The sequence below is a fragment of the Lissotriton helveticus genome, chromosome 2_2 (assembly GCF_964261635.1).
Source record: "Lissotriton helveticus chromosome 2_2, aLisHel1.1, whole genome shotgun sequence".
Lineage (NCBI taxonomy): Eukaryota > Metazoa > Chordata > Amphibia > Caudata > Salamandridae > Lissotriton > Lissotriton helveticus.
Window position 1 is genome coordinate 144268755 of NC_136060.1, and position 24499 is coordinate 144293253.

General features: G+C 42.4%; 1 protein-coding gene across 3 annotated transcripts in view; it reads left to right on the plus strand.

Annotated features, from left to right (window-relative positions):
• The window catches only part of CORIN (corin, serine peptidase), a 1859037-nt gene extending 1834980 nt beyond the window's left edge, over positions 1 to 24057 (plus strand). For all 3 annotated transcript variants that reach the window (XM_078678226.1, XM_078678228.1, XM_078678227.1), the window contains exon 22: positions 18323 to 24057. In XM_078678226.1, coding sequence (XP_078534352.1) covers positions 18323 to 18505 — 183 coding nt within the window. In that variant the 3' untranslated portion in view covers positions 18506 to 24057. The remainder of the gene's footprint in view (positions 1 to 18322) is intronic.
• The last annotated feature ends 442 nt before the right edge of the window (positions 24058 to 24499 follow it).

Below are 24499 nucleotides of genomic sequence, written 5' to 3' on the forward strand. Positions count from 1 at the left end.
CCCGTGCAATTTTCATATTGGCCAAGCTTGTGAATTTGACAGTTAGCATAATACATACGTTTCTAATACAATCCTATCCGCCCGTTTTAGGTTTAAGCACGTAATGAAATCTCCCAAGATAAACACAGGATTTATTCAATACAGAGCACCAAAATTACTTAGATCAAGACCAAACAAGTTTACCTATTCTAAATTGTAAAGCTACTCTCCTAATGCAACATAGATGTTCACAATTATCCTTTTTTGCAGTTTTCATACAATGTTATATGCCAATTCACATGAATTTGTTTATTACTCAATTCCTTTTGCAGGCCAGGGTGACTGACGTTGAAATCTGGGGATCACCGTTCGATCACCGGGCCGGCGGCAGATTAGCCCAGGCACCATGTGACTCTGGGCAATACCTTGCTTAATCTTCCCGACCGCCCCCAGCGCCAAGAGACCCTTATGGGTGATGGTTGGCGCTTTACAAATGTGGATTAATATTATTATTATTATGCCAATATAATAATCCTTCAGATGGGCTTCCTGGTCCCTTATTACATGCTTCTGAACTCATTTGAAGAAATCCTGACTTGCTTCTGTTCTGATTTGAACAAATCCTTCAAATACCAAGATTTTCCCAGTTAGCCACGTTTTCCGAAGACAAAATATTGCATTATCTTCTAACGTACTCTAATTTTGATAGTTGTTTAAATCATGCACATTCGAGGACAAATCAACCAGGCTTTCTGGAGAATACATATTCTAATATATTTAACTCCTTAAGCCTTAAAGGACCGTAATGTTTTCTAGGATTCAAAAATATTAATAGCCAATTCAATGGCAACTTCCTGGAAATGAGCAGTAGGGGCGGATGGTGACTTTTGAAAGTGGCGGGGCGTAAAAGTGGCTGTGGATGGATAGGCTGTGTCACCGATCCTAACACTTCATTTCATAATCTTACCTGCCTGAGAGATGGTGACGTCACTGGCGTGGGTTTTAAAGAGATCAATATAATTTTGGGGGGGCGAGATCAATATAATTTTTGGGGGGCAAGATCAAGTACCAGATGACATCAGACCAGTGCTCCTGGCCTAATGCCACAAAAAGGTTGCAGGGGGCAGAACAGGGCACCCCCATGACAGTGGGCCCTAGTGGTATTGCACCAGGGAAACGTAGGCCCAAGGATCCGAGCATCACAGCCTGGAATGAAGGAATATATGACGTTACAACGAATTCCGTTGCAACGTATGCCTTTACCATGCATGCGTTACAACGGAATTCGTTTACCACGCATAACATTTACCACAATTACTAGCGTGGTGACGTCATACGTCGTTAATTTCCGTTATTTTCCGTTTTCTCTTAAACGACGCTGATACCCGACGTGTCTTCAGGTGAGTTTCTTTTTTGGGGGGGAGACCCCCCCAAGCCCCCCTTTTTTTACTTTTTACCTTTACCACATATACCTTTACTACAAACCTCTTAGTAAAGGTATGCGTGGTAAAGGCTTTCGTGTTAACCACGCATGCGTTGTACTGCATGCGTGGTTAACGATTTCGTTGTAAAGGCTTCCTTGTAATGGCCGTTTCCCGGAATGAAGCATCGGGCCTCTAATAGAGGGAAGGCTGCAAGTCCAAGACGTACTGTTAAAAAAGCTATAGTGCTGCTACCCACGCCACTTAAAGATAAACAAAGTATGCACTCGCAATTTTATTTGTTTTGCCGTGACTGAGAATCGTGTTCTGCTACCTTAAGAAGGATGTACCAAACCAAACAGTAGACCATTACTCCCAACTTATGTATGACTTGCTCCCGAATTTTCAGGATTGAGACAATCAAGGAAAATAAACTTTGTGGTTAGCGCCCTAGATTCCTATTTCAGATAATGAACTGGTTTTTTTTCATATTCAAATGGGAAGGTTGCCTGGTAGTCAATGTATAAAATAAAATGCTACTGGGCTATACAGGCTTGCTTATTAATAATATGTTGAAGTCAATACCGTCAGGCATCCAGTCAAATGCTTTGAAGAAATAACAGGTATTATTTCTACCTTAATTAGTAGTTTACACCAAATTTGACCGGGTTATCAATGATCATTTCAATGTTTCTACAGTGTTTTCTCAATTAACTTGATGGAAGCAGGCAACGTTCTCTGGTACTGGCCGTATACGTCTCACTACATGTAACACTGCATGCTTTTATGACACACATCAATATTACGTGTTACAAGCCGCCTTACAGAACTAAAGACTCGCATCCCAATTCATGCACACGATGTCAGGAACTCTGCAACTTATATTCATATAATCATTATCGCATACATAGTGAGTCAGAAAGAGAAAGTGAATCACGGTTGCTTGTGTGTGCAGATAGATTGTAAACGTCCTGCCGTGGGAAGCAGCAGCTCCTACATCCCGGGGGCCGGCGTAGTCCTGTAGCTCCATAACATGGGGGGAGGGAATTGTAACTTTACCTTGGCTACAGGCGGCTTTCTTTTTCCAGCTTGATGGTGTCCGTTGCACGCCATTAAGTGACGTACACATGCAGATAAAAATCCTGGCGTCATCTCGATAGAACTGCACTCAAAACACACGCCCCCAGTTTATATTATTATCCAATAAAAACGCCTAGTGCGAAGGCAAAAGGAGAGAGTGCTGCAATAGTTGCCACCCACTGCGCTGTTACTGTCGGCCAGCCCCACCCCTTCCCCATATTGTGAATGAGGCTCTGCTGACCGCGCCCTGGGCTATGTCAGAACAGGGGCGTAGCTAGAGCTTGTGGCGCCCGCGGCTATCCCTCAGATTGCCGCCCATGGCATCAGCAGCCCAGTAATTGTGTGAGCTTAAGTCTCGGACTCGAATTTTTAATCTCACCTCACTGTCAAATTTCGAGCCCAAATATTTCTCACATGTATCATTGGAATGCTAGTTTTGCACATGAGAGACGTGAAATTCATTGTTTGGAGCACTGGTGATCTGTCGGTAATGAGTGGGCTACCCCGTTTCACGGTTCTTTTGGCCATTATGTGACAAAATGTCCTTACAGGTAAAACAAAGAAGCAGACCTTTTTTAGGATGTTTTTTCTTTTTTGCATGAGGTTAAGGACCACCTACCTTACCCCAGCTGTATTTGTTGTTCACTCTGCCTATTTTCAGTTTCAGAAGCTGGAGAAGTCTACACAGAGTGCAGTACACAATCTCATCTTTGAAAACGTCTTGCCCGCTGGTCAGTGTCAATTTGTACAGTAAAGACAATCAGAGTTGTTACTGGCTTAGGACGATATACGACCAATGCCAGGTATTGTTCGGTTTGTCATTCAGGCCTTGGAAAAAATGCTGCCACTGCAGCCTAATCTGTCCTCCCAGCTCCTACCAATAGTGGTTGTGAATTACTAATACAGGCATGGAGTTTGGTCTGCACCGGTTTTAAAGGAGAGTAATCTAGAAGGAGCAGTTTCAGTACTTAGTCTCTTATAAAAAATGATTTTGAACTTCATCATAAACAGTCATTGAAAATACTAATTATTTATTAGTAGAGTCGCACAAATAGAAGTGCATTTCGTTAAATATGATAGCACAAAAGTAACACTGCCGTGGGTTTGGGCTAGTAAGTGGAGTTGTCACTGCAATAAAAGTTTGACATAGTAAAGGCTCTCCAGTATATTTGTATGGAGGTCAGAACTACAGAGATTCAACTAGCGGGAAAGGGGCTCCCTCCAAATGGAATTGCCGGGAGGTACTTCAGCTGCAATGTGGAAATTACACCGGGGTGTGGGGATGCAGGGTTTAAAAAACGAATATAAGGCACACTTTCATAAATCAAAAACAATACAAGCCCCATCTTAAATCATATTACAGCAATTACTACCACATGTTCAGACAAAAAAATAGTGCAAAACCCTCATAGAACATGAAACACTAATGAAACATGAATGAGTACAAGTTGAAAGACAACCCCATGAAGGTTTCCTTTTATAACATTATCCATGTGTCACTAATACGTGCTTAGAGATGACTCCTTATAAATATAAGATATTAGTCACCAGGACATGTTCAGAGAAAGCACCCATACAAAAGGACAGGACAGTGGTGTGCCTGAATGAATACTTGTATATATAGTATCAGCATGCATCCACTTAATCCTTGGGCTCCTTTAAAGAGGCTATGCAAAAGTTAAGTACACTCTGCATGTGAGACGCACTGCTTGTTCAAGGAGTATCAGGGCTCATATCACAATGCAGCTAGGGCAGTCAAACCGAACAGCTCCAAAAAGACCAAAGGTAAGCTGTTTCGGTCTCTCTCTGTGCATTGAGAAATTACCACTTCCATTCATTCAAGCATGGTCAGCCATAACCTACAACATTACCCAAGGCGTCTGACCTTGCAAACTGAGATAAAAATAGCACATCTATCTCGCAACACAAAATTTGATTAATTCTTTTGAAAAAGTAGCTTTTTTGGCAATGACCGTCAAGCATGAATGAAAACTAAAATTGTAAGAAGGCGATTTCATTTGCATGAGACATTAATCATTAGGGCATGCTCACAGGCAGTTCTACAAACTTTAATAACTGGAACACGAGCAGATAAAGTTCTTCTCATAACATGATGCCCTAATCCCTAGGCACGCTCAGACACCACACCTAGATATAGGTATCACTTTCTCAAATATTAAAGAGGGCACTCGCAAATTACCACTCACTCTATAAGTGAAACTCCTTCTGCTCTTAAGATGATGCAGTGGTGCAGCTCATTCAGCAGAAACTGGCGGCTTCATGCAGAATGGTGCGGCTACATGGGCAGTTGCTGCCAAAGCATGCCAAAAACACAAGCATTGCGGTCTAAACAGGCACTGCTGGCACAGGTAACAGAGGTGGGGTGGGGCTGTGAGAGGGGAAAGGGGCAGACAGTAAGATACAAAACAAAACACGTACCTTACTCTTGCTGCTTCGCCGACTTGGCGATGCGGCAAGCGCAGGCAGGGCACGAGGTTTTATTTATTATTTTATTTAAATTTCCCTATTCCACGGTCTATCCACTTCCCCACCACCCCACCCTACCGCTGTTACCTGTGCCGGCGTGCCTGGGTCTAACTGTTTACTTGCTAAATGACAACGCAAGAGTTGTCTGAAGTATGGTGTGGTGCTGTCTTTAAGCTGCTAGTGATTGGTGGCTTGTGTCTTAGCTCTTGCTTAGTATTTAAAAGTAGAATTCTTTTACTTCAGAGGCTCTGAATGGAAATCAGAGGGAGGCCGTGGCATGAAAGTCACGGGCGGCTCACCTGATAACACCTTCTCTCCTCCAGCTGATGGACCCGACACGAACCGCCGTGAGCAGAAAATCACCCTGCAGCAAAATCCTTGTGCTGCCTGGGCCGGAAAAGAGGCGAGCGCCTGGTGCGTGATGCGTCACGGCCGCGCTACTTTTCAGCGCAACGCAAGGGCTGAACAAACATTATGCCCAGGGCCGTCATTGGTAGCGCTTTCGTGCGCTACAAGATTGACGGCCCTGGGACGAGACCCATAATTTAACAGAATATGTCACGCATGCACGAGTTACAATCAAGCGTGCTTGCTCCTTCACACGGGGGCCGCTGACTCTGAGTTTCCCCAAATAAATTATAAAGGCTGTCGCCCTCAAAATCATGCCGCCTGGGGCGGACCGCCCCCCCCTAGCTACGCGGCTGTGTCAGAAGCGCCCCACCTGCAGCCTATTCACTGCTGCTTGGTTCAGACACTCCCCTTAGGCTGATGTCACTGTCCTCGCTTGTGCCTCGAGGACGAGGAATTATCTTCGCCCAGTTAAGCACATGCGTAGGAGGAGTCTCTTGTCCGACGTCACCTCACATACAAACAAAAAAGATATGGTAGTGGAGCAGTGAGCATTTAAAGCTGCTCCAATGCCATGGTGTTAATTACATTTCTCCCTTTGTTTTGTCTCCGCTCTGAAGCTGGGAGGGCAAAGCCCCCTTCGCCCATTAATACCAGCCACCACTGATGAGCAGTGACTTTTCTAGAGTCCTGTAAAAGGAGAATCTTCCTAACTTCTTCAATTTGGACTCCAAAGCCGAACAAGCCTTCCATGAACTAAAAGACGCTTTTACCCAGGCCCCCATTTTTGTGACATCCTGACCCTACCTAGAAGTTCATAATTGAAATGAATGATTGAGCGGTGTGAGCCATTGCTTTTCAGGAACAAGATGGTGACAAATTGAAGCATCCAGTATACTACTTATCACATGTTCTGACCGGCTGCAAGTGAAAATACTCACTGTGCCGACTGGACGGACCATTTAATAGGTTATATGTAACCTTTTGAGATCCGGACTGCCTATCGTAATCAGCAAGCCTGGTGGGCATATTTTTTTCAATCAATATTATTTCACTTTTAACTTATATTCCAGGTTCCAAGAATACTCTAACAGATGCTCTTCTCGCAGATACCCTGATAATACTCTCACTTAAGGATAACCTGTGATTCAACTTCAATGAGTCATTTGAATTACTCCTTTTTTTTTTTTAAAGTACAAAGGCAACATTCTCAAGTGAGTACAGATGATTTAAAAAAATCTAAGTGTAACAAAGATTCAGTGGGTTCAATCCACTTCCATGGTTGGTTGACCTATGTGCTGTTTTTCAGATGTGTCATGACTCCCCAGTGGCTGGACGCAGGAGAGTTATGACTACATTGGAATTAGTCGTTCAGTCCTTCTATTGGCACTTTGTACGAGAATGCAAAAAACAGTATATCACCTAACATCTAATCTGTGCTCAAAGAAAGGCCCTCCACATGAATCCTATGAGAAGTTACACATTTTGGCTGTTCCTCCGGAACCTTGGCATACTATCTCAACTGATTTTATTTATTTAAATGGCTCAAGACGATCTGCTTAAACCTTTGCACAAGAGCATGCCAAACAGCGCTGTGTATCCTGAAAACAGATACACGCGAAGATGTAGCAATAGCAATGGCGAAGATCCTGAGTTGTACAAAAGGGGGTGATTTTGGACGGAGCATCTGAACCAATCAAATACTCACACCCAGTGAACAGATCTGGGTTTAATCCATCACCGTTCTTTAACCCACTCTGCCACCCCAGTTCAGACATGGCCATATGCAAATCAGTCTGACCCTGTGCCTCATGGGAACAGTCCAGCCGGAACTGCCAAGCCATGCCTTCCCTGGACTGGAATCAAGCTTCCTAGGACCAGTTTCTGGCATTTCAGCCGTCTTCAGCCAGGCTTGCTTCAATCCTGTGGCAAAGTGAGCAAGGGACTCAACGTCTGAGCATACCCTGCCAACTCATGGCGAACAAAGTGGTACAAAAGGGGGTGGTGATGGACGGAGCATCTGAACCAATCAAACACTCACATCCAGTCAACAGATCTGGGTTTAACCCCTCACCGTTCTTTAGCCCACTCTGCCACACCAGTTCAGACATGGCCATATGCAAATCAGTCTGACCCTGTGCCTCATGGGAACGGTCCAGCCCGAACTGCCATGCCATGCCTTCCCTGGACCGGAATCAAGCTTCCCAGGACCGGTTTCTGGCATTTCAGCCGTCTTCAGCCAGGCTTGCTTGAATCTAGTGGCAAAGTGAGCAAGGGACTCAATGTCTGAGCATACCCTGCCAATTATGGCGAACAAAGCGGTACAAAAGTGGGCGTGGCACTCGAGCATTCTGGATGCTGTAGTTGGTTACTACGCACGAGTGCGCTGCTTCTTCACACAGGGTTAAAAAATGTTTGCCCGGTTGGGCGGAAAGTCAAGGGGATTGTCTGACTGTCCCTCCAATATCAGCCGTGACTTAGGCTCCCAGCGCTCCTGAAATTGCTCGCATGTTAGAGCAAAAGGGATCCGCATAGTCCGCGGCGGGGCTCATCCGCGACCGGACAGGCCGCATGTATTCTCTCCAAAAAAGGTTGCCCTTGTAGATTCACCACTCGCGCTGGGATTGCAGCACTCACTGTCACGGGTGGAAGGACGTCAGCGTATCCTCCGGCCTTCCTGCATGCCATACGCGTTTCGAGCTGGCTAATCGCTCTTGATCACTGGCACCCTGAATAACAAGGCAGGTAATGTTGACCATCAGATTTATTTAATTATCAATATATATATATACTTCGTCCGCACACCATCCACTGGACGCAATAGACGAATCGGACCCAAGCAGATGATTTTGCTTATTCTTTATTCAGTGCAACCTCTGATCGCCATGACGCGTTTCGGGCCCTGGATATATATATATATAGTGTGGTGACTCCTGTGTGTATTGTATCTCTATGAATAATTTATTTCCTATTCTGGTGCTTCTTAAATTTTAAATTCTATGGATATAATAATCCTAGTGATTACTTGTTTAACATCCCTTAATGAAATTAACTTTTATATTGAATCGTATGTTTTTAACGAAAAATTCTCTTTTTAATGGTATATTTTTATAAGGAATCCTAATTTTTAATGGTATTTGAGGACATTGCATGTACTGTATTTGTGTCTTTTAGGATTGAAAAATATCGAATAAAGACTTATTTGAATATATTTTATTTTATTTTTGCCTTACCTCCATCAGACGGATTTCAAGTGATAAATTATGACAAGAGTTGCATCCTTGGAGGAGCCTAGCTCGCGACCGAGATGACCGCGCTTTAGCTCGGCTCCGTTCGCCCGCCTGTGTTTTCTCAATTATCCTGCTGTAATCCTGCCCCGGGAAGCCCTGTTTGCTGTGTGGTAGTGCTACGACGCCCTGCAGGCACTTACCTCTTGTTCCGGTTATCCTGGCTGCTGTGGAACCGGTGCAGTGCCCCCGATTGTTTTTGGGAGTCGGAGGCGGACTGGCCTGGATCTTCTTGCCGGCTCCCGGGCCGGACGGAGCCTGCGGATCTACCCTCCGGGGCGCGGAGGAGGTGGTCGGAAGGCCGTTGTTCGTGTGGGCCGGAGGTCCTTCCTGGCCGATTCCCGTGGGGAGGAGGCCTGTGGTGGAGGCGCTGCCTTCCGTGGTCGGAGCTCCTCGTGTGTCCGGCTTGCTCTCCCTTTGTTCTCCGGTCCGGCCATTTTGATTTTGCCGCCCGGACTCGGAGAACGGGACCGGCGGCATTGGGTGGCCGGCAAGTCCCCCTCTTCTGGTGGCCCCCCTTCCTGCCCGGGGTGTTCTGTTGCCGGTCGGCGGGACTTTGTTTGCTTTGCTGCCGCCCCGGTGGAGATTTTCAGCCGCGCTGCCTTGTCGGACTCTCAAAATGGCGACCGACCCCGGGTATCCTGACCCGGCCTGGGCGGGCGCTGGAGGCCCGCCGCGTGGCCCGGGTGCCGGCTACTGTAAAGGTTTTCCTACACTTAAGGAGGTCCTGGACGCCCTGCTCTCCTGGCGGCTCTGTGTGACCGCGCCTGTCCTAGCTTCGGAGATGGTTCCTCGCGGCGGGCCTCCGGGGCCCCCATGGCCGGATGTGACTGTGCCGCCGCGGGGTGCGGCTGGAATTATCCTGGCGGAATTGGCCCCGGCTACGACCGCGTCTGCTGCTGTATGGAACTTGATGGAGCCTCCTCCTCCTGCGCTACCTTCTTTTTCTCAAACCCGGGAGCTGGATTTTGCTTGGCCAGGCCTTCATGACTCTCCCGCTTCCTTTCTGCCGCTGCTGCCCGGCGATGCCTCCTGCGCTGGCCCAGATGGGTCAGTTTTTCTGGACATATCCTTGGACTTGTGCCTGCATCGTTTGTTACACTTTTCGTGACTTTCCTGGATCTTCCGTGTTCCACTCCACGTGCCTTTTCCGGACTGCCGTTGGATCTTTCTGCTGTCCGTCTCCTGTTCTTCGTAGCCTGGTCCTCGCTGGCCCGGACCGTTTCCCCTTTGGACAAACAAGGACAGGGCTGATGTATACTGGCATCTGTGTGCGGTAGTCTTGCACTGATTTGGATGGTCAACCTGTCCCGGTATGGTTCTGTGTGACTGACTGGTACTCCTGGACTTTAACCCGATGTTCTTTGACTTCCCCGGGACTTGTCTCCTCGACTCAGGCGGGTGGCTGGGTGCTTTTACTCCTGTCTCCCGGCCCTCCCCCGTGTATGTCTGTGTGTGTTTCCCATCCCTTGTTTCCTTCTCTTCCCTTCCCAATTTTGTCTTTGGCTTCCGACTTCACTTTGCTCCGCTATATTTCGGGTTCTAATTAGGGCGACAGGCACGCTGCGGGGGGGGTAGGCCGTAGCCTTCTGCAGGGGTGCAGGGTGGGCTTTAGGGGTGGGTTGGGGGGGGTCTGTCTATATTGGGGGGTCTTTTTCCTCCCTTATTTCCGTTTTTTCTGTTCTATGGCTCTTGTGTGTTCACTTTTTTCGTGACTCCGTCTCTTCCTGTGTCCCCCTGGGGAGTTTCTGTTACTTTTGTATCCCGGTGTGTGTCTGATTGTGGCTCGTTGATAATTCGGTTTCAACTTTTTGCTACGTCGCTCGCCGGATTCTCTTATCCTGCTTTAACTCCTGGGGGTGTGTGGTTTGATGGGAGTCCCTTCTTTCGTTTCCTTTTTTCCCTCTTCCCCCTTTTTCCTCCTTATTGAGGGTCCCTTTATTTCTGTTGGGGTGCGTATCGTATTGTCTTTTATTGTTTGGGCCTTTTTGATTGTGTCTCCTCAATTTGGGTGGGGGCGGCGACGGGTAGGCGCGGTTTGATTGATGCCATTGTCGTTTCTTTATATTCCGACCATGTTTATACTCTTTGATAGCTATGTTTGTATGGCCTCTTTTCTCATTCTGTGATCATAAGATGGCGGCTTGCCGCGGCCCCTCCCTGGTTGTTTTTTGCACGGCCCATTGTTCTTCTGTTTCCCCGCCCCGCATTAGAAAATTAACCTTTTATTGTCCTGTTCTTGCTGATTGCTTGATACCTTTTGTTGTTTCTCCTGTGTTCTTGGTGACATATCCTGTAGAGAATTTGTTTTTCGTTTACTACGTTATCTACCATGTGGTGGCCAGCCCTCGTGGGTTGTAGGCCCGTATTTGTGAGCTTTCTTTGTACAATAAAGGTTTTAAAAAAAAAAAAGTTGCATCCTTCTCAAAGATGCCTGACTTTACTCCTTTAAAAAAATTAATATCATCCTCAATCATAGCTTAAATAGTTCTGCAAGACTTTTTTTTACGGTTACATAGGTTACCTCAAACCATAATTTATTATCCTGGTCCCCAATTCATCTTACGATTTTGAAGAGCCTTTTGTAAAATTCTTCAAACTGATTTAGCCTCATCCTCTCGATATCATCCTAAGAACAATGGCCACACCGAGCTACCTAACAAATGACTCAAACAATATTTACGGTGTTACCACACCTCTACCCAATGGTCTTCATATCTGGCACTGGTTAAATATTCTTGCTACTCCAGTAGCAGTGAAACGTTATTATTGTTGTCAAGCAGTTCATCCAAGTGTATTTACAGCTGCAACCCAGCAAACATATCTGCTACCCGCTGAGCACACGGGGCAAAACATCTTCAAGCCTTAAGACAAAAGACACAAGAAAACCCATTAAGTGCTAAAAGGAAGATAAAGCAGCATGTAGATCTTCAGCAAGCTCCATCTCCTCAGTATTAGCCTGGAGATAAGTTCTGGTTAGCTTCGCAATTTCTTCCATCCTACTTCAGTTAAAACAAGCGCATACCCTGCTTTTATGGGCCCATGAGAATCACACAGTGTATAAATCTAGTCAGTTTAACACTTCATCTACCTGCGCCCTGTAACATTAATCACGTTTTTTACAATTCTCAACTAAAGCATTACCAGTTAGATCGTTATCAGAGATGATTTAACATGCCACTACCAATCTTGATCAACAATGTTGCAGAATTCAAAATTTAGAACAAATGTGATCCCTGAGTTTTGCATAGAAGTGTGCTGTTTTTGATTAATTGGAAGAGATACCCTCCAAGTGAACAATCTTTGGAATACACCTCAACAGTCGCTGCACCATTGTTGGGCCGATTAATTTTCAGACAATTTCCAAACAAGGCAGAAGCTCTTGAAGGGGGATACTCTGTCCTGCCTCCCTGCCGGGCAACACATTCAGCAGCAGCATAAGAAATAACCAGTGTGTAAGCGGATTGTTCCTAGCTGGCTGGCAGCACAGTGTCTTCCTCGCAGCTACTAATTTACCTGGGAGCTCTTTGCGGTTACTGGTGGTCTGTACATACTCCTTTGTGCCAGTATCAAGGCTTTCTGAGAGTGCTGCTTGGAATCTTGCTTGAAATCTTCCCCAAATAGCAGTCATGGCGTCTCTGCTTCTCTGAATATCAACACTTGCAGTAAGGCTAGGAAGTCACCACCTCCTGCCCTATTCAAGATGGAGTGATAGTTTGGAGTTTTCTACTCGCCTTTTCCCAATCTAAGATGGAAGCCATCAGGATTCTAGATAGCTTCCTCTTTGTAGGCTAAAAAGCAGTATGAAGGGAACTTCTTTACACACAACACTTTTGAAGTTTCTCTCCATTGCATTTATCACCTCTTAGCTTACTTCGTTCCAGGTCTGCTTTTCAGCTTTTCCATATGTCAAGCTCATAAGGATGCCTTCCTGGTATATTACCATTCTTGTGAAGTAGGTTTGTGCTCTTTCTTGGAGGCACTTGTTTTCCAGTCATTTCCTGACATATGATGACATTGTAGCTACTAGAAAGAGTTGCCCCTTCTTCTGGAAGACCCACTTAGAGAAGAAGTCTGGTCTGAAGCGTCCAGCCCTTGATAGATTGTCTGTGAAAGATGAGTAATAACCACACTCACGATGTGTTTCGATGAAGCAGGTGCTAATAGTCCAATATCAAATGAGCTGTTGGTCTTTGTTAATTACCCAGGATTAACATAACCACATGACTAGTATCATCCAGTGCTATCTCTGCATATATAATAGCGGCTCAAGGCTAAAGTATACCTTACTTTGAACCAGTGAACGTCTATAAAAATGAAGGGTTTACTCAAGTTGTGCATCTACAATACATTTTAACATTTGGTTTTGTTTAGGCACCTGCTTATCACAAGAGATATGGAAATGTGCGTCTGGGGAATCACAAATTCCTTTTGTTCAATTAAGCAAATAGATCTCCGCGTAATACAATAACGGGATTGTCAATGTTCAAAATTTAAATCCTGCATGAAGGAATTTGCGAATCTACATAGTCCAAACAAATGCACATCACACAAATGAAGGGCATTGCGTACATAGGACACACATGTATATCTCGAAAATGGCCGTAAGGTAGCACAGTGAGGTAATACAATGGCAATTACTTCATAGAGCATCCTCATCACCCTCTCAGAACTGTTATATCTATCACGAACATTTAGCATCACAATGTCCATCCAACCCTCTCTATAGCACCCAAATTGATTCCCACCCTCCTTCAGTCCACAATCTGCCACTCTCTCATCAGCACCTAGGGGTACCTCATCCTTCTCAAAGCACCCATGCATTTATAGTACCTTACCATCCTGATGTCTTATCTTCTTTCATCATCGTGATGGAACATCCTTCAACATGTGATGCCTTCTTCATCCTCTAGAAACATATTTTCCCTCCTTCCATCACATAGCAAATTGCTATCCGTTCATTCGTTTTCAGACCCGTGAAGTAGCAGATGCTCCACCTCAAGTGTTAACAAGCATTTGCAATGCAATAGGTCTCGCATTTGCAAGTGTTAGAGTTATTGACATAAAAATGCTTTTTCGTACGTGTTTTGGTTTCAAGTGCAGTGGTCTTTGGGAGCTTATAAGTATTTAGCGATGCAGTATCTTTTCCTTTGCCGCCAGGGATTGAATAGCTATACAATTACTATTTAGTGGGTTATGCAGTATGATTCAGGAATACATGCTTGCCCCGACTACATCTTTAGATGACTTTGCAATGTTAAATTGTGCCCATTGGTATCAGCTGGCATTTTATTATAAGCGCAGAACTTCCGTTATCGTTTTTTAATGCACATATATACTCCAAATTAAAAAAATGCATAAGCAACAATTGAAGTTTGCGGTAAGACAAAAAAGACCAACAAAACAGTGCACACAGATGACAGGGACAATTTTACATTAGGGAGCTAAGGGCCATATGCATGAACACATTTTCCCATAGACACAGAATGGGCAAAACCCTTTGATGCATCTGGCCGTAAATTCTTTCTTTCAATGAGATAAAAAATGCAAGAAACAATTGTGCAGGGCTCATGTTCCCCTGAATTATTTTTAACCAGGCAAATCAAAATCACACCAGGTTGCTAGTCTATGTGCAAACATCTTGGACCAGCCCAACAATGAAAAGTGTCTCTAGCAATGTAGATTATCTTGAGTAAAGCAAACTGCCCAGGATCAGATGCAGGACATATACGCAGTTTATAGTAGTGTGATGTATTGGTCCAAGGTTAAGTACACATTAAATAACAGATTTGCAAATAGTACAGTGTTGCATCCAAGGGTTTTTTAATAATGGCAATATTTTTTTTTATAAAAGGCTGACCTTTTAGGATCTAAGGCAGTGCGTCACCAGGTTTCCAGACAAGAGCATTAGTGTGCACGAACATAACGCACATTAAAAATGTATTTGATTAAGAAAAAACTGAAATATAAAATTTGCGCAAAACTGTTGAAGTGAAACAGGCAAATAGAAAGTGAATGGAAATGGTGTGTTGATTTTATAAATGAAGTAGACCATCCTACAACTTTGTTTAATTAGGAACAAAAAGCCTGTGCAAAGAACCCCAAAAGGTGTCTCCTGCAGCCTACTTTCGAACATTGGAGCCTATCTCTTACCAGTAAATGTAATTGCATTTATATAGCACTTACTACCCTTGATAAGGCATCGAATCGCTTTTTTGGAGTGTAGCACGCTACTCCGAAACCCAAAGAGGATTAGTGGTGAATTAGTATAGGGAGATATGAAATTAATTTGAGCATTGGACATGTTAGTCTCTTAGTTGGATTGAAAAGGATAGTGGAGGGCAGGGTCTAAAAAGTGTGGTGCTCATAGCCGTAGGATGAGGTTTGGGATTAGTAAAAAGGAGATTAAGGAGCTGCTGAATGTCAGTAGACACACGATTGCTGATATGGCTAAGCACAGCACAATGCATACAATGTGGAGCACTATTCAGAACCTGAAGGATTCTGCAATCTTCCCTTATAGGCTGTACAATAATTGCAATTACATCAGGACTAATTTATATTAGCCCCAAGAAGCTGTCGGGTGATTAATAACAAGCATCAGTAAAGCCATTGGCGCTCCCTTTAGGACCCTTTAGATTTACATATGCTTTTAGCCAATCAGCATAGCATTGTGAATGCTGTGCTGTATGGTTAGAGAATTGAAAATTTAAAAAAACTTTTCATGATCCGTCTGCGTCATTTTGATGGTGTACAAACAATGTGCGAGGAAGATCAAAGACTTCTGATTAATTTTTGCCTTGCTTGTCCTTGAAGTAGTAAAATGCTGGGCATCCCGCACCAACTTAGTGTGACAACGGGACAGATCACCCAAATGAAGGAAAGCCAAGGGAAAAGAGCATGGTTGGCCTCGTTCGTCATAGCTGAAGCCAGCTTTTGCCACACTGTAACACTGCTGGGTCAAGTGGTATTCACAACCGATCCTGCATAGAAGTTTTTGCAAAACAGGGATACTCGTCTGGGGAAAAGACATTTCCTAGTTTTTTTCCCCAAAATCTCTCACTTTCTTGTTCAGAAATAAAGTCATGTAAGGACTATACAAAAAAGTTATAGCCCACATCATCTCAAAAGTTGGAATGGACAAAAGCATATCCACCAAAACCAGTATCCCATACCTCTGCCCAAAGATCAGTGTAGCCTTCCTGCTTAACTTTGACACAAGAACGAAATACTCCAAAGAAAAAGGCAATGTGTCCCTCTAGCAGTCATGAACAGTAAGGTGTTATTCTTTCCAGACTATACTAATGCTATGCAACATAAAGGCAAATATTTTCTAGAGGTAAAACAGTGCCTATGCACTCTAGTACTGAAACATATGCTCTTGAAGGACCTCGACTGAGGAAGAGAACGCTTCATGGAAGTGGCATGGGACTGGGCTGAACAGTGGGCAGCTACTAACAGAAAAGACAGTGCACCCAGACATTGATGACAAAAATGGAAACAACGTAATAGGAATTGACTGTTGCTACTAAGAAAACCAAACACTTGCATAAACAGCTGCTGTAATAGTGAATATCATTGCACAGTGAACATTAGAATCATGCAGTTGCCAGAATGACTCTGAACTTATGTGTCCGAAGGGCATCGGAGGCCATTAGGTGGAACTGGGTTGCAATTAAGTGCTAACTGCGGCCACAAGTGTCCCATGCTTGAATGTGGTCAGAGTAACACAGAAGTCACCATAGGGGCCTCTGTGAAGATTACGTTCATAATGTGAGGGGAATGGTTGCCTGGTAAAGTGATGTGGAATCAGTACATGCTGATGTGGATGTAAAAATCACATTGGATCCCACAGTAAACACATTTGTCTACGGGGGCTGGAGGAAACTAGAGAAAAAATGTCAACTATTTACCAGTTAGGTAATCCTCATTTGTCTTGTGAGGTGACAGTTCTCCACTAGAAGACATCTTGTGCACACTAAACCCCATACTAAAACACAATAACATCAATAATTGCCCGTTCCGACTCCTTGCAACTTCTTCCTTCCTTTTTGGTTCCCCCTTTTACAGGGGAAACTCAGAACACTGTGGTACAATTGTAGTATCCATATGTAGAGTGAAGACCAATTCTTGATATCTGGTTCACTGGGAAAAACATCTTATGCATTACAAAGATGCAGCACTGCAACAGTGAAGTTAATTACCTGTTTTAGGACAATGCTCTGTTATAAGATTATTTCTGTTCCAATTTTTAAATCTATATAAATTAACATAAACTTGTGCAAGAACTTGAATTGCCAAATGTTGTGCATTTTAAGGTTGTGCATTATTACCTTAATGTCTCTTCAGCAGCACAGAAGTGGTGAGGAAATGGTTTACAAAACTCAGTGTACCATTGCATTGCCATTGATAAGTTTGTAACAGTTTTACCTAGATAGAAGAGTGTGAAAGACACATGCGGCAAATGGCAGCAGGCTAGATCTCAAAACCCACACAGACATCATCACAAAGAGGAACATCGTGAACCCCTTTATGTTTTGGATTGTTGAAGACGCAGGCTCAAGTATAAAAACACATCTATGTTTTTTCACTGAATGATTCCTTTACATTTTATAGTGGCATCATTTAGGCTCACAAAAAGAACAGGAGGAAAACAGTCAACAACAGAAGAGGTCTAATTTTTGTCTTTTCAAAACGTGACTTGTTGCAGATTTCATGAACCACTGTAACAATAATTACAGGCCAAAAAAGGAAAACATAACACTGTGTACATTAAAGAACAATTAATGAGTTGATTTGATTTGAAATGAATTAAATTCATTTGTTAAACACAAAAAACTGCAAATGTTCTCCTTTAGTTCCACCCATCACATTAATACATCCAAAACGCGCTGGTTATATAAAGACTCTTTATACCACTTTTAAGAGAATCTGATGTTTTTTCCCCCTCCCGTACACAAGTGGCTGGCGGGACGATGAACATAAGCTGGAGACCAGGAAGAGTAATAGAATGACTTATTAGTTAAAGAGATGCAGGGTATTTAAGCTGATATTGAAATTGAGGATCACAAATTGATGAATTTGTTATCTTTAAGATAATTCGTGAATAAAGCTTTGAAAAAGCATTGGATACTCTTAAAATAGGTATCAAGAGTATTTTTATAATCGGATTAATATGAAGGATTAATGTGATGGCCAAACTAAAGGAGAACATTTGTAGTTTTTTAAAGGATATTCCTTTGATATTAGCTCTTGATGAGATGTGATTAAGCCATGAAGAAGGTGCAGTTCACTTTAAGCCGTGAAACACAAGTTGGCTGTACAACTTTGAAATTGTTTGACTGTACTACATCAATAACATTTAAGTTAGCAACACTGAATTTTAGAAATAATGTTACGTACTACATGAAGATACAAACTTGCAAAATGAAAATGAAGAACTAATACAATATTGTATTGAGATGTTCAACAAATACAGGTAATTGTTCTTTAATTCAAACAATGTTATGTTTTCCTTTTTTGGACTCTCCAATTTGTAACATTTATTTTCACAGTGGTTCATTAAATTTTGGCACTAGGATTGTTCTTCCAGGGTTTTGTCACGGTGGTGGGGTGAGTCCAGCAGGGCATTTTTTACTTATGCAGATTTGTCTGTGTTAGCAAACTTGATCAGAGAGTTCATTCTGTTTAATGGTGATCTTCACATTTATCTATTTGCAGGGGGACAGTGGAGGTCCTTTAGTGTGTGAGCAGCCCGGAGGAAGGTGGACCTTATTTGGCCTAACATCTTGGGGATCGGTCTGTTTTTCCAAGGTTTATGGGCCAGGCGTTTACAGCAATGTGTCACATTTTGTGGACTGGATTGAAAGACAGATCTACATTCACACCTTTCTAACAGACTAAATTTCCAAAACTTGTTACAGAACCAACACGTGGAAGATCAAGAACATGGGCAGCTCCACTATGATTGCTGAAAATCCTCTTGGGGTAACCAACAACCTATGAGCTCCATGTGATGGAAGGAGATTGAGAAAGCGCTTTGCTCACCATTTGCCATGACAAATATCGCTGTATCGGACCTCTTGTACTTTTATGTTGAGTATTTTTCTTTAGTTTGCTGTTATCATTCCAGATATTAGAACACGTCTTCATCACAGTTTTTGATGAACAAGAGGCAAAGCAAATTCTTAGGTACTGGAGTTCCTCCATACTCCCCAAATGACAGTCAGCAATATACCATGGGGTCTGCTATTCCATGAAAGGAAGTGACTTTAGGTGTAGAATTAGGTCAGAATCAGTGGTAATATTACTATACCGCTTTCGTTATTTACCTGCACTCCCAACACACAATATGAATCTACTTCTTGACAATTTGAAACTAGCTGATTGGTTCTAGTGCCAAAGGTGCTTTGCAATTGGCTGTAATTCAACAGTCTATCACTAGGGATAAACTGCAATCCACCCTTCACTGTAGAGAAGAATTGGCCAGTGATCTCTAGTAGAACAGAATGAGTGAACACACTGGGCATTAGGAAAATATAAGCATTAGATGTGGAACTCGATTAGATTGAAAATATTGCAAGCACCAGAATAACCTTAAGAGCCACATTAATGATACCTCATGTGCCACCTGTATTCCAAACACTCACAGGCAATGTTAGGAAATCAAGAATGATTTTATGAAGAGGCTGGAATACATAATTTAAAATGTGCAATGTCTTGGTAAATCCTCTTTCATTCCCAGCATCTTGTAAGTGGGATAGTTTTCTGCCTGGCACACAACACTACAAAGAATGTATAGACAGACAGTTGAAATCACTCACATGTTTATTAACTATGACATGGCCTGGGTCTTCTACCACTGCTTCAAATATCATTCACAAGTAATACGAGGTAAGTGTTTATTCATTCTTTTTTGTTCTTCTTCTCATAACTATCTCATATTGAAAGAACAGGTTGTTTGATTTTCTCCAGGGCTGTTTGTGTCCCTATATATAGAAGCACTATACAGTCAGACATTGGGCTTGGGCAGTGAGATGCAAAGCATTCCTTACTTGCCTGTATCTGTAGGTCTTCGACTTAAACCTCTTTCACAGATTCACACACTTGAATATTCTTTAGTGTTAAGCTAGGCATTCTCAGTACTTTCACAACAGCAATATTACAGACATAAGATTTAATATAGGAGCATATTCACCTCATTTAAAAAAAAAATCACCTGATTCATTGATGTGAAGATACCTAGGTTATGCTCCCAAAGCCCTTCTTCAGATTTTAATGCACACGTATTACATTGTCTGTAAAGAGGGTAGGCCAGATGTTTCAGAATTAAGAAAGATGTGAATATTAACACATTGAAACAGGTATGCACCCTTTATTTCTCCAACACAGGGTCCATCACACATTCAAATTCTTTGAATAGAATAGCAAGTAGTTAATGTATAGCAGGGAATAAGTCAAGGTAGGGCCAAAACTCACTTTGATCAAACTGGCTCTGTACCACTGTCTGTTGCACTGTAACTTCTCTTCTATATTGGGTGCCATGGCAGTAGTGCATGTTGAACATGTGTGGTGTTCTTCACATTGCTTAGCAGTTGTTCTGCCTGAGGAAATGTGTGATTCACCATGCAATTCCTTGTTTGCTTTGAAAGGCCATTCTCTGTGATTTTCCTTGGTGCATTCACTGGTCAGCAAGACAGGCACCAGTGAAACAATTTTAATTCAGATTTCTGAAAAAGAAATACGTTCATTAGATTCTGATGATTTCTCCACCATCACTATCGCAGGTCTATTTTAAGTTCCAGATTTAGTCATATTGTGCCTTCCTAACTTCCTTTTGTATGTCTTCAATGATTGACCGCCTGCTTTAATGCTAGCATCATTTACAGGCTGCAAATGGGCAGCAGAAGGATGCATTGCACTACTTCTGCAAGGTATTTGCATTTCTATGTTAGGCACAATGAGTTTGCACTAAATTCTGCTAATATATTTACAAGCCTCTACGCCTTCTCCTCTTAGGGTATTACTCACATATTTCTCATATCAATGTGTATGCCCAGGAAATTCAGATCTTGACTTGGGATTATGGATAGCATTTTTGTGCTTAGGGGAAATCCTAGTTTGTAGGTTCACAGGAATTTCAGGTGACTATAAATGTACAATCAAAGAATGCTGCTATCATCTAATCTAAATGTGGTTTTCCTTGGGAGCCATCCTTGTACTTGTATCACAGCCACTTAATTTATATCTGCAGCTACTTTCATGCTATTTTGATGTTCCCTTTCCTTCTTTCAAGATATTGTTATCTTTTGCTGTCTTGTCGGCATGAGGATGATCTAGCAAGGAAGCTATTCTGTTCCGTATTGTCCTCTCATATCTATGTACTATGGCCAAAGTCTAAAGCGTCTTGATAGTAGTCACAGCGGTAAAAAGCATTTTTTTTCTCAATGGTGTTCCGACATGTTCTCTCCCTCTCTGTTAGAAAAGTAAATGGAGCTGAGGTGTTAACCTACCTACTTCAGATTTCTTCTTTAACTACAGAGTTTGGTTTTTATTGACCCATAATGCACGTTGGAGCATTTTCTAGGATGTTACATCTCCTGTGTTCTCCTCAGATGGAAATTCTTGAGAACCATGCTTCATAAAATGGACATATTCTGTCTAAATATGCTGGGGAAAAGGGGGAAGATTGGACCATCAAACTACAAAAGGTATTCCTTATGGTCCATACGGAGGCTTCTAAGAAGCGCATGTGAAGCTTTGCCATGTGTCAAACAAATCTACTTCATCAAGCATGGAATCTGCAGAAAAGAAGTCAGAAGGGCCACCTTTAGAGATCACTTAATTTTACCATTCATCATCTGTGTTTACAATCTCCTTCCCGTAGCCCCTCATCTCGTTTTTCATTATCATATCCTAACTACTTCTGGTCAGTGCTTCCCTTGCTGCCGTTAATGGGAGATAAATCTCATTGATGTTGCTATCCAAGAAATAGCCTCCAAGGCAATGTAAGCAATGCAGCACTGACTCAGGAAACCTCCCAGCAGATTCCGGATCAGGAAGGCCACACCATGTTCTTCTTCTGGGTTCCAGCCTTCATCTTATATATTCTCTTTCTCTCTCCTGCCAAGAATCAGGCACTTCCTCATTTCACTCATCCTCTCCTTCAGGTGCATTATGTGAAAAACATCCTTGATGGGAACTTTTATAGTCCAACAAAAGAAACACATTCATTACTACTATCCAGTGACATGGTGTGCACAGTTTCCATAGGAAAATGCTTCTAGAGGGGCTCGAAGTTTCGAGATCTATACCAGGAGACCTTCCTTTAGACAGTGCCTGCATTGTCTCACTTAGCAAAAGTGTTTTTGGTCAGGTGTGTCGGTGTTGCCGGTGCACTCCTTGGTCAAGTGGTTGTTAGCAATTCCTTAGAAAGAGGTAAAGCCTTGCTGATCAATAGTGTCTTTCACAAGAAGACAATGAGCAGCGTTGTTGATGAGATGGTGAGACACAATTGTCACAACATTAAAATCATTGGCTTTGATGTTGTGGGTATCCTATCAGTGACTGTTTCATCTATGTATGCGGTCGTTGTGAATAAACATCTAAAGAGCTATTCTACAGCTGCTACTTAGCAAAAGAATTATTAGAACAAAAATGTGGATTTCTAACTGGTCTTGAATTGAAGGGTTGTCACTGAGTATCTTGTAGATTGGGAGAACTCAGCAATGTACTCTGATGGAGCTTCGTCTGGCCAGATGCTATCCACCCTTTTCCATGAGGGTCTCGCTTGAAGCTTGTACTTTTCTTTCTTGGAGATCTAAAAGCAGATCTCCTTCTGCCACAGGAATAGGACCACTTGTAGATTTCTCTCCAAAACATGTGCAACTCATTTCATTGAGGAAAGAGACAAGCCCCTCCTCATTGTTCTTGTGGATTATAGAGCTAAACACCTGACACATTCTTTCAGAATGAGCTGAGGTAGAAGCAGCACAAACTATCTCTGTGTAGAATTTTGATTTAGTTCTTCTTGTGACTGCATGCTTGCAGCCCTTTAAAATGTTTTGGCCTTTCTTCTTCTTCCCTAATGATAACATGGGTGGTTGCACTCTACTCAAAAGCAAAGCCCTGGAGAGAAGATCAGTGGGAGACCTTTCTAGGCTATCAGCCCTTGAGAGTGTCAAACACACAAGAAATCCCACGAATATTTCTTCTGAATTTGGCAGTTATTCAAGTTGTCTGATGACTTAAACATGGTTTTCTGTAGGAGATGTGAGATGCTGTCCGAGAAATAGAAAGCCATAAAGTATTGACTGTTCAAGTAACCTCTAGGATTGGAGCTTAACGCCTACTTGCCTCACAGTCTGAGGGTTGGAAGGGCTTGGACTTGGGTGAACATGCTACTGTTTTAAATATATGAACGTACAAATGTTTTTCTAAATGTACTGAATATTCCCAGATTACACAAATCGGATTTATCTCTGAATCCCGCATTGCTAGACATCCCTTCATTAGAAAAAAAGGTGACACCACTATGGTCCAAACAATACAAGAATGGGTCCCAGGCATTTGCACAATCATTTTAAATTGTGCTGGTATGCTGAGATCTAAAATTCCCCACTGACAGAAGATGGTGTCGAATTACTCTGGGACCTTCTGTTAAAAGAGAGTAACAGTGCTAATTCGGGTACATTTCCATCCGCATGGTACAGTAGAAAAGAATGCTGTTTTTTCTAATTTATATTCTGGGCATATCTGGGAGCAAAAGCACAGCAAGTGGGAGTTAGTTAAAGAGTGAAATTTGTGATACGGAGCCAAAAACAGAGTTAAATAAATGCCGTACGGCACTTTATTCCCTTTGACTGAATTGCCCTTATGTTTCCAAATATCAAATTTATGAACATACAGACCTGAAACATTTAGGGAGCATCTAGACCATTCTTTTAGCAAAGCTGGTGGTGTTAAGCAGGTGCCTTGATTAAACAGCACTTTGAGACAGATTGTTACAAGAATTTTCCTTTTTTGTGTTAATGTTTAACATCTTTGATGAATAGCCTTATAATAACCCAGACTGTAAATCTTTCTGTGTGGCAAGTTGTTGCGTGACAGTATAAATGCCTTTAGAAAAGGAATAATTCGTACAAGCTGTGTCTGCTGTGACATTCCATGTAAAGAGAATATTTGTAATTTTATAAATGTATTTTTATACTTTTTTTTCTAGGTGTACACAGAGATATATATGTAGTCTATAAAATGCAAATCTTTGTAATCGTCAGCCTGTATTTTACAGTAGTTTGCAAAAATGTCCACGACAATCAAACGTCAAAACAATTGTGATTGCAGTCTATGATTTAATTGAAATAACATGTATGCACAGGTGCACACTCACACAAACATGAAACACTCGTTGTCTGCCTTTTACCAAACCAAAATGAAAATAAAAATCTAAAACTTTATCTGCTTCATCATTTTGTCTACTTGGTAACCAGATTATGATTTTAACAGTTTATTGCTGTTTTGGTTTTAGGTATGCTGAGACCCTGTGCAGATCTGTGGTCTCTATCACTGCAAACAAACAAAATATGTAAGAGATATCGAAGGCTGGAATTATACCAAGAATTGGTATTACAGTTTAAAAATGATTATTGTGCAGACAAAGATGATAATCAGCTAACTGTACTGCAAAATCATTAGAACATGCATACACAAGTATGTTTCCGAGGCACTATGGTATGGTTTTCATCGTAAGTCTTGTTTTTAGGTGGAAAACCAACAAAAAAAACACTAAGGTCGATATGCTGTCTGATTAAAGGAAGGAGAATTATCCCTGGATTTTATCGAATTTCCCGAATTCTGAAATCCCGTTTCAGGCCTGGGAGGATTAAGAGCTACGCCTTT